The following is a 16,453-nucleotide window of genomic DNA, read 5'->3' as shown; positions in this document are numbered from 1 at the left end:
GACTGCTTTTGTCCATCTGTGTGGTCAAGACAACTTACCGGGAGAACCTCTAGCTCGGAAACAATACCTAACAGGCACATCGCTCCAAGCTGTGACGTCATACAAATGTTGTGCCTTATCAGCGATGATAAGAACCTAAAATTTTTCCACTGCTTTTGGGTATCTGTGTGGTGGAGCCAACTTACCGGGGGACCTTTAGCTCGGAAACAACACCTAGCAGGCGCATCGCTCAAAGATGTGACGTCAGACAAAAGTTGTGCCTTATATGGAGTGATAAAGGCCTGAACTTTTTCGACTGATTTTGACTATCTATGCGGTGACTATCATGGGACACTTGTGCACGGAAGAAACGCATAGTAGGCCCATTCCTGCAAAATGCTACGTCTCACAACAGTTTAGCTCGTCGTGGGTGATTAGGGCCCATAAGAGCATTTTTAAACGCGCAAGCGTTTCTATGTGGAATGAAACACAAAGCTGTGCTTGTCTGTTCATCAGTACAGGCGTGATATAGAGCGTACGATTGTTAAAAAAAAGGCCTTGCATGGCGGCACTAGGATTTGAACCCAGACCCTCCGCTTTGAATGCGAGCACCTTATGCGTTAGGCTATACCCGAACACTTGCTGAGCTTAGAAGCCTTTTGGTCACGTAACTGCGCTGTATCCGTGATATAAAAAAAAAACAATGAAAGGATAACATTTTCTGTGCTGCCTCAACGAGAAAACTGCGAGTCCGCCCATCTTTATGTCACGTGACACAATCACCACTGTGAAGAAATGTATGGAATAATAAAGAGCTCGTTTCAGAGAAATTCCGGTGTTGGCGTCGTTGGCTGTGAACGAAAAGTTGAGAAAGATAAAAATAAATAAATAGTAATAAACGTTCAGTTCGAGTGGGAATTGGAACTTGGGCCTTGTGCGGTGCAAGCAATGTGTTCAACAGAGCCATGGCAACGCTTGAGACTTACTCAAAGAAACACTACATCGGTGTCGTGTCAACCTTCAGCTTCCAACGAAATGTGGCCTCCGCGATCTGAATTCGATTATTCATTTCGAATTCAAATTTGAATTCATTTTATCTGAGCGACTTGTCATTCGTCTGTGTAACAAACAATTCAATATACGACTTTCAGAAGGCCACGCTGTTTGCTGCTTGACTGGCACGATAAGCCCGATTGTGTAAAGAAGTGCTGTGCCAGTTGAACACCAGACAGCGCTAAGTAATAAAGATAACATAACACAAAATGTACGTGTTATTTGAACAGATCGTATTAACCACAATTTATTTTTGGAACAAGAAACAACACAAACCCTCACACCAGCACAGGTAATTTTACAAAAATACAGTTACTAAACTTGTAATTACAGCGCGCACACAAATATGGTAACTGTATGGGAGTTCACAATTTACTGGCTAAGACGACACGTGGCGGAGTGTAATGGACTGGAGTGTACGATATAATGAATACTGATACACACTCGCACTCGAATGAACTGTGTAGTGACAATATGTCTGAGCCAATGAAATGGAGAAAAATAGTGGAGGATTAAATGACTGGGTAAATGGGTAGCAATACTAGAAAGCAACACTGTACTGCAGCGTATGTGCAGAGCAGCAGCTAACACGTAATGTAACATAGTCGTCAATATTTCTCAACTTTATTTTCATTGCACGGCGCCACACTAATAAGGCATCAGACAAAACTGCACCCAACTGTTTTGACAGAACAACTTTAGAGGTCAGTAAAATTTTCTCTTTAAAGGAAGATTCACACAAGCCTACACAAATGGGCAAGCACTCCTGGCAGACGTCAAGAGTAGGAAGGCCGCCAAATTTCATTAAAATTGAAGAAGGGAAATTTTATTGTACACGTAACTAGTACATACAGAAACAAAGCAACGAAAACAAGTAAAGCCAGTGTATAAATCTTACAAATGAGCACTAAAATCTAATTATGTACCTTCCTCGGCGTTCAGAAAAAAGTGTTTAACAATTTACAGTATTTCTTAATCTACTATGGAAGAACGAAGAGCCGTCGCAGTCAGCGTACTGTGTTTAGAAAACGTTCTTAACGATCTAGAGTACTTGGCACTCTGCTATGGGAGAGCAAAAGCCGTCCCGTCAGCGTACAACCTGAGGACGATGCTGACGTCTATTTGTTCATCCGTTCGTTTGCAACTATCTCTGGGCAGTCATGATATAAACCCACAATTGTGTCACTGGGGTGGCTTCAGAAACTTGAACGTCGTGGTGAATTTCGTTCGGTATTCGAACACTATTGCTCAGCCAAACGTTGTATTATGAACACAAACCGCGAACCTTTAATAATATTTTATGTGCAGTGATTGCGTTCGCGATAAACAGTACTTGTGATTTTAGCGGAAACCAGCTAGTACGACTGTCTTTTACAGGAAACGGGCAGACCTGCCGGAAAGCGATTCCACGGCAAGCTATTCGGAGGAGCATCACAAGAATGCGAACTCTGCCGTTATCAAACGCTATAGCGAATGCTACACGTGCACCAGACAAAAAAATAGCATGGCATAGTCAGTCGACTGGCCACAGGCTGTCTCCGAACACACTTCGAGATATACAAAGTCTACTTCATTTTTCTATAGTTCCTGAGGTGACCGGTAGCTGTGTTTCGGTCATCTGGGCGGGGCTTCTCCAGCATTCTAAAGTTTTATCAGAGAGATTTAAGAAAACGTATTCACTGTATTTATTTTTTGTTACATAAACACAATGGTGGACTTGTATAGCCTAGAGGAAACCAATAGAGCGAAAAAAACTACATATTTAGGAACATTTAATGTGCGCTAAACAGCATGTACGTATGATTCCCTGATTAAAAGCATCAACATTTTAAAGCATCAAGAAACAGTCTTAGCTCATTGGAACGCAGAAGGCTGATAACAGAAAGGAACACGAAGGCACCCTCGGTCACGAACACAAAAGAACCATTGGTCAACTTACTTGCCGCTGAGTTTGACTTTCTGGAAGCACGTCACGAAGATAATCCTTGCCTGCTAAAAATTTTCAGCACGAGTAATATCACATGTATATGTCGTTTCGAAATTCTGAATTGATAGTTGTGCTACGTAAATTACGGGAATTTCGTCTTCCTTTCTCAGTGTTAGACTTATCTTTAGCGCTACCGTGCTAAGTTACGAACTCGACCAGCAGTCACTATACTTTCCAAACAAATGACCACGAAAAAAAATGCAGCACCCCATTTTGTTGTCTCAACGGTGCTGGTTTGACCTCTGCCCACGTTTTCTACAAAAAAGTGGAAGACTACAGTAACAGACTAAATAAAAACTTAATATTATGCGCCATGCGTATTGAAACTGACTCCTCCTATCAGACTGCAAGTTATTGTTTACCGCTATTATGGCCCGCTATCGAATGCCCCTCCAGTCTCATTTCGCGGTTTTTCGGTGCATTGATGCTCTCACATGTTCACCAACAGGGCGAAGCAAGAATAAAGAAAGCAAAGTTGACTGCCGAGTTAGAATGCATATACCAGCAGAAACAGACTGTAGTATGTGACGACCACTTGGATGAAGTCGCGGACCACAATCAGGTGACGAAGTGTTAGAATTTTACTGTACACTAATGCACCGGACGTCTACACGCCAATACTCTCGAAGCAAACAGATTCTGAAGGATTGTAGACTCGGTCACCCACACGTAACAATATTAAATGCTTCAGCTGAACCACTTAATTGAACAAACGAGAACCTGCCGAATCACCGATTTGAAGGTGTCTTCCAGCTTATCATGGGCAGCTAGTAGCACAGGGTAGATCCAGAGATTGGTGGCATGTAGCAAGGGGGTCACACCACATGCAGTCCGTTGCCTGCTCTTCATCCGCTAGCGGTCGCAGCGTAGTAATGAATAGAAGCAACACCGAGAAAGTCCTCACACGGATTGAAGACATAAGGGCAGGCAACAGCGATGAGGTTTCTTGCACGGTGCGTTCCCCAGATGACAAGCAAAAGGCAAGAAGGAGAACGCGAATCCTTGGGGACGAAGAAAAGCCACGTCCGCAGAACAGCGGTATCTGGACGATTGTCTTTCCCACCCGAAAAGCACAGGCCAGGCGGAATGCGGGTTTGAACGTAGCATCCACAGGATGAGAAAGAAGGTTGAAAAGCTGCAAGGGCACAAAGGTCTCATGTTTAGAAGTCGTGCATGCACAAAATATACCCACAGCAAAGCGAGTTCACGAGGAACACGATGTTTGAGTCAATGCCGAATTTTCGCTTAGCCTAGAAATAAACACAAAAAAACTGGATTTTTAGGGGAGAGTCTTTAATGGCTTATACTGGCGGCGTCCGACTGTCTGTCCATGCCATGGGACGGTGCAAGCTGCTTGACCTTTCTCCCTCGCACTCTCAGCGATCGCGTTATGCCACAGCGGCGCATAGCAACAGCTGCGCCGCCACAGCTTTTGGTATTGGCATAGTAAGTCTAATGGCCACACGCTTTCACCTAACACACTATGGCATTTATCCTGTCTTTCAATTTTGTCGACAGTTGGTAAAGCACCCGACACGATATTCGCAAGTGGTGGGTTCAAATCCCACGAATGAAAAAGGCGATCTTTCGTTCACTTCATTTCAGTTCACGTCATACGCGGTATGCTACACTTAAAGCAAACAACGCCTGTGGTTTCGGTGGGCTGTCTGGCTGTTGCATTTATTTGGTTGCATCAAAGAAATAAGCCTCCAGGGAGAAAAGTTTCCTTTTGTTCAGTTGTAGTGGGAACCTTGCCCTAGTAAGTAGAGTTAACATCTTAGGTTAGCATATAAGGTTTTGTTGGTCATCAGCCACCTCTTGCAGAGGTGGCGTGTCATACCGTGGTAAAGTTCCCCACTCTCCAACTTGGCTGCAAGTGGCGCTAGCTAACAGTTTCAGGGATTCAATCTACAGAAAGAACACACAAAAAAGTGGATGGGGATGCACCTATCGCCACGGTTTGGTTGGTAGAGCCTTATACGGGCAATTTGAAGGTTGAAGGTTCAGATACGACTAAATGTCGGCTTTCTTTGTTCACTTATTCCTTTCAATTTTTATTACACTACAGTTAAGAACATGTGTCCTCAACACTTTATTTGCCCTAATTGACTATTAGATTTGTTTGACAAGGTACACATAACACCGCGTTTATGGGGAACGCTACACATGACAAATAGAAATGTCTGCTTAGCCTATAGCAAAGCTTCCAAAGTCTGAAAAGCCTTTGCAAACTTTTACGAACTACTTGCAAAGTCTGAAAAGCCTTTGGGGGCTCTGGCGAACTACACAGTTCTATAACAGCAGAAATGCAGTTCCACAGTGGAGCTTTTGTCCCATGTTCAGATGTCTCCAGAACTGACTTGCTCAATCCATACGAGCATAGTGAAGTGGTTAAAGTGGATTTTAAAGTTGTCTCATTATATATGTCGCATTAAGTTCTGCCCATGAGGCAATATATGTCCAACGATAGTGGCGAGCACATACTGCCGAATGAATCTGATGGACATACTCAAGGAGTCTCATTTCCGCATGACTTGATCATTGTGCACTGCGCCGTATTTTCTGACAGTAAAAGCGACATGAGATATTAACATAACAGTCGCAATTGCGAAAAGGCACGACCCAACAAAAGAAAAATCTCAGAAACTCACGAAAAACAAGCCCCAAACTGTCAACTTACTCTTGCCTTTTACTCCGAACTCCTAATATTTACATGCGTGAAACATATGTACCCACACGTGGCTACACACAGATAAAGAACAGCGAAATAAAATAGCCCTATACCCATTCATGTACTTACGTTTCATGTGTGCTTCCACGATTTAGCCCTAGTTCGTAGTACTGCTTCAGAATTTTGAATCCATAACAACCAGCTCAAGTGGCAGTCCCACTAGACTAAAATAGGACATGCGGTAATAAAATTCTCATAAAGTAACAAATCATTTATTAAAAGTCTCGTTACTTAGTCTGTTAAAGAGAATTGACCGATCCGATTAGCACAGCAAGTCCTTCAGCATGGAAGTGGTGCATACATGCCCGAGGGGACCAACGCAAATCTCATACTGCAAAGACTCTTTAAAAGTCAAGTCCAGCAACTTCACATACTGATAGCCCATTAAATGCTGGGACTACAATCGAAGCTGATTTTCAGGCTTTTCTTGACCGTTGCGAACTAGAACAAGCCTGCCTGGTTCACACCAGGCTTCTTACTGTTGCGAAACCGCGGTTTGTTAATATCAAAATCTTTTTCGACGATGTTTCCACTATTTACCGGGCCTATCAGTGCCAGAAAAATCACGGTATCTGACTTTCAAGCCGCCTTTGAAGTGTGGGAATCGCATTGGCAGTAGTGTATCCATGCCCAAGAATACCATTTCAATTAATTTTGTGATGCATCAGCCAGCTCAATCAATTCGTTTTAACAGACCCATTCTCATTATTTTAAAGACAAACTACGTAGACAGTAGGCTCGCAGTGAACGGAAATAATTCAACACATTATTGCTGCCTAAATGAAACAATCGCCCTAAGATGATTGGTCCACTTAGAAATTTTCAACAATTTAGATTTGAATCGGAGTGGATTGACATACAATAATATTTTTTTCGAATATTCGCACAAACCTACTTTAAACAGATCTTTTGCCACAAAAAATAACCTAAGTGGTTAGGAAAAGGAAAACGAAAGTGCCGCCCGTAACTGTCTATCTTTAAGATGACACCTCAACAGGTCGGCACAAGGACGGGGTCACTGTTGGTAGTCCAGATGGCCTCGATGTGGTAATAGATCCGTCTAACTCACCGGGACGATCACTTCGTGTGCAGCGAGAGCCGCGGCACACAATCCACGCACCGGAGAGTAAGCTGACAGGAGCACAAGCAAGCACTGCACGAATTGCCGCCGCAAGTGCGGCAATCCCCGCGTCCTCTGGGTCGACCTCGGCGGCTGGCATATCCAGAGGAAGGAGTACGTGATGAAGTCGTCGTGCTGGAAGAGACAAGAAGCGCACTTGTAGCAAGGCGAGGGCCGGTTGGGGACTTCGATCGGTCACCACCGGCGAAGCGTCGCAAAAAGAGCGATCCTTGACCACCACCGCACTGCCACGCTTATCGATGTTGTTGACAGAAATCCTGGCTTTTTTTCCTAGCGGCGCGTCACGGAGCCATCTGAAGAGGCAATGTACACAAAGCCTTTTCCTGGAGAGACGTGCAGATTAAGTGAGCCATCGAAAGAATTAACCGACAAATAATTCACTTTTTTCGATGCTACTTTATTGTTTTGCACACTCTCGAGCACACGGTCGATCTTACTTTCCTGTACACTTTTTTACTCATACTGTTCTTAAATTTTTCTCGTAATCTCGCTCATACGCGTTTGAGTTAAGTTGGAAGTGTGCATTTTTAACAATAAACACACTGGCGAGTCCATGTATTTTCTGGCATGCGCTGGCGCACGCCTTTTTCACTATGCGCAGACGCACGCACTTTCAGACGTGCGCAGGCGCGCACGCTTTTTGGAATGTGCAGGAGCATGTATTTTCTGGCATGCCAGCACGCCCTTTTCGGGATGCGCAGGCGCACACAATTTCAGACGTGCGCATGCACATACGCCTTCCAGCATGCACACACACACATACGCTTTTCGGCGTGATCCCTTTGGCATGCGTATGCGTATACGCTTCGCACATGGTACAAGAAAAATCAGGTGTTGACACTGAGCGGTTAGATAATGTGCAGTCTCGCGGGCACCCTCTGCTGTTAGTCGTCAGATGGCGCCACGGCCAACGTACCCAAAGAAGCAGTGCTGGTGCATTGAAATTCCTCTGCGTGCCCAACGTTATCGTTCCTAGTGCCGTGGCTAACTCTGCGAAGTAAATTTGTCAATTACAGATTAAAAGATGAAGCTTCACCAGGTTTAAGCATTCGTTAATACGAAAATTTATTGCGTAGGCTGTCGAAGTTGTCAACACGAATCGATCGGGCAGTGCTCAAAGCTAAGTTCCACTCGCCTACACTTGTATTTTTTTCCGTTTAAAGCATTTCTCAATGAAGAGAAAAACAATTAAAAACAACGTTATCCAACGTGCTAGTCCTCCAACAAAATATCTCCTTGTGGTGAAAACTGCAAGGAACTCCCACGTTCTTAGATGCAGGCGCATGTTGAACACCCCGGATGGTCAAAATTATTAAGGAGCTCTCGACTGGGACGTTCCTCGTAATCAAATCGTGTTTTTGGCGCGTAAGGCCCGATACTAATTTATTTATTTATTTATTGATATGTGGGGTTTAACGTCCCAAAACCACCATATAATTATGACGGACGCCATAGTGGAGGAGGGCTCCGGAAATTTCGACCATATGGGGTTCTTTTATGTGCACCCAAATCTGAGCACACGGGCCTACAACATTTCCGCCTCCATCGGAAATGCAGCCACCGCAGCCGGAATTCGAACCCGCGTCCTGCGGGTCAGCAGCCGAGTACCTTAGCTTTAGACCACCGTGGTGCCTTCCCCCCCCCCCGCCGTTCTAATTGTGACCCCTCCTTTTTTATTGAAATAGAAAATAAACGAAGAAGATTTTGTCACCGTTACTTGGCGACGGCTACCACTTTTCACTTGATTGGTACAAATAAAGAAAAATAATAAAAAATAGCATATATACATATATACAATCCTGTATGGTTGAGAGCAAAAGTTCTACGATGGTCAGAACAAACACGTAGACGTCACGTTCACTTTTAAGTTTTGTCCGCTCAGCATAGTCGTCACAAATCTTCGTTTCTTCGAAGAAGTGTTGCAGCACCTTCATTGCTTTGCCATTTGTTTTGGATGGCCATGGATCTAGTATTTTATACAACGCAAATGGCCGCTCGGGATCTAACTTATGGCGTTCCTGTTCTGGTCGCCTGCGGTGTGTGCCGTGTTTCGGACAGTCGAGCAAGAGGTGACAGATATCCTCGTCGTCGTGGCCGCACGAACATGCTGACGATGTTCCACGCTGAATATAAGTAGGAAGTGCTTTGTGTAAGCAGTTCCGAGTCGTAGGCGATGAATGAGTGTGTCGATACGTCTGAGAGGTCACGGCCTATTAAAGAAGGATAGTTACTGCACCAGAAACGAATTTCATGCGCATCGCTGCTTTCATTTACACGAGAAATCGTTGAACCATAGTTGCACTTGTTCGACGTGAAGGCGATATAAATAAATATTTGAAACGCACAATTATTCCATATCAGGCGCACAAGAGAAATGAAGTTGTACCGCGAAATATATAAACATTTGAACCACGCAAGTATTTTTATAAACAGCACACTAAAGCAATACGGCTGTTCATGGCTAAATGTTACTATGAGAATTCACATATTAATGCCAAGAATCACTTTCAGATGGCGCTTCGAAGAGAGGCACGTGCTCCGCACAAGTACGATAGCCAGAACGGCAGTTAAGTACAAAACACGTTCTACCCATTGCAGGAACCCCTAGGCAGTTTGATGTCCCCTTCATCGATGTAATCGCATTCAACACTCGCGAACAAAAAACAAGCCTGGTTTCAAAACAGCGTGGTCACACGAGCAAACAAAAGGATGTGCAGCATGCACTTTTCTGCCAAGCGTGCCGCCAAGATGGCTGACCCCGCTCGTCGTAGCGCCATCTAAGAAGGCACCGCTGAAGCTGCTAAATAACTGATTGCGCTTTTTGACGCGTTGCGAGGAGAACATCAGCACCTGTATATTTTTACACCATGTGTGCAACACATGAATTCCTTAAAAGTATTGGCAGTATTGACGTGGGAAGTTTCAGCAGTGGTCTGGAGGTATTTTCTTACATTTTCTGTCACCGCCAGCAGATTCGATGTAAATTGATCGGGTCATTCATGTAGCTCTAAATGAATACATAATTACTGAAGGTATGAGTACACCATTTGCGTAGCAGTTGTAAAAGCTGTAGGATACCTTAGTTTATGCTAACACTTCCACTAGAACCTTGACATCAAACTATGTAGATTTAACGCAGTAATAGACAGTGTGGTTATAAGCAGTTACAGACAATGCATCTCGCAATGGGTTAGTGTAATGATGCTCTTTGCACGAGTACTACGGGCATATGTGTAAGCTCCTTGCAAGCTTAAAAGTAAGGCAGTACTAGAAAACTATAATGCGGAAGTATACTGTGAGCACGCTCCATTCTCCTATTATGGGCTCACCTATCATGTTGGTGCTCAGCAACAATTGCTGTTTCAGTGGTCCTTGACACATCGCCGGTTTAGCGCCTTGCTGTCAGTGATCCAAAGTTATCACATTTCCTTTTTTTGAGCTTCATAGGACCTTACCTTAACATCCGCCACCCTGTTGGCGGTTCATTCTTCTTTGTGGGTGAGATCCATGTAGAAGAGGACATCATCGTCAGCAGCAGCGCTCCACGTGGTCGCGAGACAGCCTGCAGCTTCCTGCGAATCATTCCGTCATGGAGAAGCGAGCTGGTCAGAAGGCCGAGCAGCCGTCTCAGAAACAGCAGCAACAACAGAAGCAGCAGCAAGAAAGGTGGACATCGTCTCCCGTCCAAGCACGCACGCCCACGACAACGCCCATGTCTCCAGCTCAGCCATCCGACGAGCACGAACGACAGGATCCCACCGCACAGTGAGTCACTGCTTATCCCAATAATAGGGGCGTTCATTACATTCAAAATTGTGGCAGCGTTAATTTCGAACGGGCGAAAATGGTATAGGCATCGAAGTGAACGTATGAATCTGTTAAATTGTTATCGGGGTTCTTCCCGATAACAGGGGGGGGGGAGGTGAAAACAAAGGTTCATCGCAGCACGTTCTTCTCTATATTAACGAAGTACGATAACGAATTGTAAACATTTTGAGATTGTTGCTCGAAATAAGAACGCAGTTTTCATTAACCCTAAAGAAGTACTGTGGTGCCTGGGAATGCACCACGTATACTTTTACTACTGCTACCTTAAAGAGACGCTCTCCATTTCGATATCGAGGGAGCGGCTTCTCTGTGATGTGTCATGACTGTGTGACGTCAAGACAGGAATTCACGACGTACTATTGGTAGATCCGCAATCTTCTCGTGGTACACGTAAGCAACGATTAATGGATTGCCTCCAGCGACCCGGACAGCGATTCTAGTGATTTGAGATTCATAGTTCACAAACTCCGCGGAACTGTGTTGTCTCGTGTCCGTTGTGGTGAGACTTGCTTGCTGATGCTCAGCGACGCGAACAATTTGAAATAACTACGATATTTTATACGTGTTGTCTGGCTACAGGGTGTGGAGAGTATTAACACTGCATATCAAGGAAACGAAAAATGCCCTTTTCGCAATGTCTCAAAATCGTATTTGGGTCAATAAATGGGGCAGACATTTTTCTCCCCTCACCTCCTTAGGTGACTAAGGCGTGCTTAAAGAACCAATAAATAGCAAGTGTGAGAGCAACACCAGCGAACCATGCTTCCCGCCACTTCACTACGTAAAAAAAAAAAACTGAACGACGTGGTTATAGGGCTTCAAAGATTCCATCTGCAGTGCCACAACACAGACCCCTTGCTTCCGCTTTCTACGTATAGTATAGATGACAGAAACGCGTGACCAGAAATGAAGCATCGATGAGTTCATGAAACACGGTAAGATTGAAGGCTTGAAATTAATAAACCTAATATTGAACCACCACTCCTCTCCATCTCCCAAAGGTTCCTTCCTGCCCACCAAAAAAAAAAAAATCTGGTTTGAACCCGGCGTGTTTCGGGGTCTCCTTCGCGGATCTCGTTCGCAGCGCCTTGAAAGGGTAAACGTCTAGGCAGGTACCACTTCGCATTGGGCTGTGTCGTAACATTTCAATAATTTCAATACACTGATTTACCATTAGTCGATGAGCAAGTACGAGGTAAAGCCGCTCCGAACCACGCACCACATCTACACTAGTACATAGGTTACAAAGTATAATTAACGACCATCTTACCTTGTCCTCTTCTTGTTCCACGTAGAAATGTATCAACCGAACCATTGCAATACGTATGTGTCTACCGTAGTGGCGTTGAAGACGCCAAACTGCAAAGTTAAACAGTCCATTATTTCGGTGCTGAGACCCATCCGCAAAACATCTATACGGGTGCGTTCCTTCGACGCCTCTTTCGCAGTATGACGCCGGAAGAAGTGGCTGCCTCTGCGCCCACCATGACGAGCGCTCTGCTCGCCTTCACCATCGAATTGCACCAGAAGCTTCGCGAGGTGGGCGGCTCCAAGAACGTGCTCTTCTCGCCGTTCCTCGCCGCGGGCGCCCTCATCGCGCTCTTCCACGGCGCCAGGGGTCGCGCGGCTCGTCACCTGGCGCGCCTGCTGCACCTGGACGAGTCGGACGCACCGCGCGCCGTGGCGTACTTCGCGCGCTGCCACCACCAGCTGTTCGCCTCGTGGCCCAACCACCACCGACAGGGCTTCAACGCCACGCACGACCTGGCGCTGATACGCGACCGGAACCTGAACATGATCGCCGCGTACATCGCCTCGCTGTCGCCTTGGTGCCGCACCGAGCCGGACTTCTTCGAGGTGAATGGAGGCGTAGAGTTACGGATGGTCCTGTACTAAAAGGGACACTAAAGCGGACCAATAAGTTGAGACTAAAAACGCGGAAGTAATCTAATTGCAAACAGCAATAAAACTAAATCACTGATTACTTCCTTGGAACATTTAAACAGAAGAGCTTGATGTCTCATCAAACACAAAAATTGGTTGTAAGCGGCGTCAACTCGGTTTATACAAAAAATATTCTTCACGTGATGACGTCGTCTTATAACGTCACCGAGGCATTACAGATATCCGCTAGGTGTGTGCCCCCTACGATGACAATGTACTTCATTTTTTTATTGATTAGAAGTTCCGTAAGAAGCAGTAAACGTCATAATGTTAATGAGGTCGCTTGATGTCTTAATTACATGACCAGCGTCTACTGCTTCTTACGGAGCTTCTAATCAATAAAAAAAATGAAGTACATTGTCATCTGTAGGAGGCACACACCTAGCATACGAAGTTTTAGAGAGTTTCATCGAGCCAATGTCGGGAAAATGCGAGAAATTCATGTTCAAATTAGTGACGTCAGACGCGAGGAATCCGGGCGAAATTGAAGCCTCGACTGTGACTTTCTCGGCTAATAACGAACTTACGATAGTGAAACCTATGACATTGGAGTTCCGAGAGTGCAGTTTATCAATCTAAGCCACTTTATTTTCTCTACTTAGCGTCCCTTTAATCTTTCTACTCAGTCGGACATGGGCAGCGCGGTCATCCGCATGGACCTCTGGATCCGGGCCCTGACGGCGTTTGCCTTCCGCGAGTACACGGTGTTCGAATTCCCGCCCACCATGGGCCGGGAGCCAGTGCTTCTCGTCTCCATCGCCGTGCTGTTCGTGAAGGGCCGATGGCGACACCGCTTCGAGCCGGGCACCGGCGACTTCCACGAGACGCCCACCAGGATGCGCTCCGTGCGCGTCATGCGCCGGTGCGGCAAGTTCCGCATAGGTACGCGCGATGAAATCGCAGGTGGTCAGCTAATGCCTTGATAGCCTAACGATTCACTGATCTACAAGATGCATAAGAACCCTTGCAATGACGTTCTTCTAAGAGTTGATTGATATGTGGGGTTTAACGTCCCAAAACCACTATATGATTATGAGAGACGCCGTAGTGGAGGGCTCCGGAAATTTAGACCACCTGGGGTTCTTTAACGTGCACCCAAATCTGAGCACACGGGCCTACAACATTTCCGCCTCCATCGGAAATGCAGCCGCCGCAGCCGGGATTCGAACCCGCGCCCTGCGGGTCAGTTCTTCTAAGAGTAAACACCTGACTGATTTGTGGGGTTTAACGTCCTGAAACCATGATACGATTTTGAGAGACGCCGTGGTGGAGGGCTCCGAAAATTTCGACCACCTTGGGTTCCTTAACGTGCACATAAATCTGAGCACACGGGCCTACAACATTTCCGCCTCCGTCGGAGGTGCAGCCGCCGCAGCCGGGATTCGATTCTGCGACCTGCGGATTAGCAACCGAGTACCTTACCCACTAGACCACCGTGGCGGGCCAAGAGTAAACACCTATACTTTATAAAAACAACATCATAATCAAATTTTGAAGACGCGTTTAAGCTGAGCGAAGAAGACAACCCGCTTGAAACATAGAAACTGCGCAGTCACGAACATGCTGTGTGCGAAATTTAAACATGTCTTCAAAAATGAGCCGTTGCTTAGCTCGGCGGTGCAAGGATATGCGCAGCGTATATCCTCATCATCTGCTTCCCTTGCACAATTAAAACATGCACAATTTACTCGGCGTGGAATGCAAAACTTCAATGGGCGAGTCTGTTAGGTGACTATAACATCACGTAAAAACTAGCAACGTTACTAAAGATTGCGTAACTTGAAAATCATTCCACTCATGTCACAATTAGCCGTGCGATTAAAGGTAACCCCACGTAACAACTATAGTCACATGACTAAAATCACGAACATCACATACGTCTAGTAGTAGCGCGACATGTTCGCGCCGAAACCACGTAACACGCGAGTAGTGTGGAGAACCGGTTCATTCCATCATCCCGTGCTCCTCACTTCTCAATACCAACAACACTAGATTTGCTTACCACAAAAACTTCATCTTACCGAAAGCCCGGACTAACTATGGCAAACAAACCGCTCATTTTAGCTCACTTTCCATATGGAATTCACTTCCATTCATCTTAAAAGTAATGAATCCACACTCGTTTGCAAAAGAATTAAAAAAGCTCTTTGTCAACCAATACAACACGTAGCACTTCATTCTCATAGCCCCTAAAGCATGCTCTCACACATGTATGTATGTGTGTATATATATGTGTGTATATATATGTGTGTATATATATATGTGTATATATGTGTGTGTATATATGTATGTGTGTATATATGTGTATATATATTTATATATTTTTTCTTTTTTCTTTTTACATATCGTGTTTACATGGTTCCGTTATATTATGAAATGTGCTTGATCACCTATATCATTATGATTATTGGAATTTTTCCCTTCCTGTCGAAGCTATGTTTTATTTGTTTTTATGTTCATCATGCACAGGAGGTCCCAATTCAGTCTCCGACTATGGGACCTCCTTCTGTATACTGTCTGTAATGACTTTACTTCATAGTAACAATAAAATTTGATTCTGATTCTGATACCCGACAGGAGTAGCCAAGTCTAGCCGTATTTAGTATATACTACGAGAAAAAAAAAGTTTGCATCACCAGCAAAAGTTTTCAATTACTGACAAATATAGTTCGAAGAAGTTGTTCCAGCCTCGCATTCCTATACTGAAAGTTCCGTTATCTTTTAAATAATTTCATTCTACATATTCGGCAGTTTTCTGCTGTAATCGTGTTTAGCTTTATTCATAATTCCGAACAGTGCTACTGTTGCCTTGTTTATTACCGTAACCTACCTTTAACGAGATGTCCCAATACATTATCTGACTTTGGAACATGCTTATGCATGTTAAACAGATGCAATAGCGCTGTATTTGTATCACTAAAATTTTGAATTTTGCATAATAACATTTATTTGTAACGTTCTGGCGCGCACACAATAGACGTGAAAACGGAAGGCGAGAAGCCCCTTGTTTGTGTTCTCGCCTTCCGTTTTTACGTCCACGGTGTGCGCGCTGAAATGTTAATAAGAATGTCCTCAAACCATTTGCCAAACTTTCCATACTATTACTGCATAATAACGCGATCAGGCCACGAATAGCAAGTTATAATCACTGAATTTGACAAGGATTGATTGATTTGTAGGGTTTAACGTCCCAAAGCCACCACATGATTATGAGAGACGTCGTAGTGGAGGCCTCCGGAAATTTAGACCACCTGAGGTTCTTTAACGTGCACCCAAGTTAGAGCACATGGGCACACAGCATTTTCGCCTCCGTCGAAATTGCAGCAGCCGCCGCAGCAATTTGACAGGGAAGGCGGCCCGGTAGGTCTCAGAATGAACAAAGGAAAAGTTCCATAGTCTCGGAAGAGAACAAATCTTCACAATAGGTATAGTGAGGCTGTCAATGTATTAAACTGCTAGATAACCCACATCTAAAAGACGCGTAACCTGTGCGTTAAAGCTATAACTCACTTTGTGCTCACAAGACTTCTTGAGGACCGACTTGAGGCCACGTAAAGAAATGTTTGGAACTGGTATTCACCGCATGCAGTGCTGAACCTGAACCACGAGACCAGTGTAACTACAGTAATAACAGTGCATGGGATGAAGCGCATTTGGCAGGCATTCGCGAATGATAAAAGGCAGTTTACCACTATCCCACAAGAGAAAAGTATATAGCAAATGCATCTTACTGGCACTTACCAGTACGGTGTAGAAGCCAGGAGGCTAACGGAGGGGGTTCAGTTTAAAT

The 16,453-nt window shown here is 44.8% G+C and overlaps 1 protein-coding gene and 1 long non-coding RNA gene across 2 annotated transcripts; one reads left to right on the top strand and one right to left on the bottom strand.

Annotated features, from left to right (window-relative positions):
- Window positions 1-1,640: 1,640 nt before the first annotated feature.
- LOC142765784 (uncharacterized) lies at window positions 1,641-7,183 on the bottom strand. The gene is made up of 2 exons (XR_012884397.1): window positions 6,820-7,183; window positions 1,641-4,154 (listed from the first exon to the last, which is right to left on the bottom strand). It is a non-coding gene; the product is annotated as an uncharacterized LOC142765784 (long non-coding RNA).
- A 3,297-nt stretch (window positions 7,184-10,480) lies between these two features.
- LOC142766119 (ipis-1-like) lies at window positions 10,481-13,586 on the top strand. The gene is made up of 3 exons (XM_075867969.1): window positions 10,481-10,656; window positions 12,168-12,576; window positions 13,290-13,586. Exons 1-3 carry the CDS (start codon window positions 10,481-10,483, stop codon window positions 13,584-13,586), a joined length of 882 nt encoding a protein of 293 aa, XP_075724084.1.
- The last annotated feature ends 2,867 nt before the right edge of the window (window positions 13,587-16,453 follow it).

The sequence above is a fragment of the Rhipicephalus microplus genome, chromosome 6 (genome assembly GCF_043290135.1).
Source record: "Rhipicephalus microplus isolate Deutch F79 chromosome 6, USDA_Rmic, whole genome shotgun sequence".
In the NCBI taxonomy this organism is placed as follows: Eukaryota; Metazoa; Arthropoda; class Arachnida; order Ixodida; family Ixodidae; genus Rhipicephalus; species Rhipicephalus microplus.
Note: the sequence above shows the minus strand (reverse complement) of the source record. Positions and strands in the feature narration are given on the sequence as shown.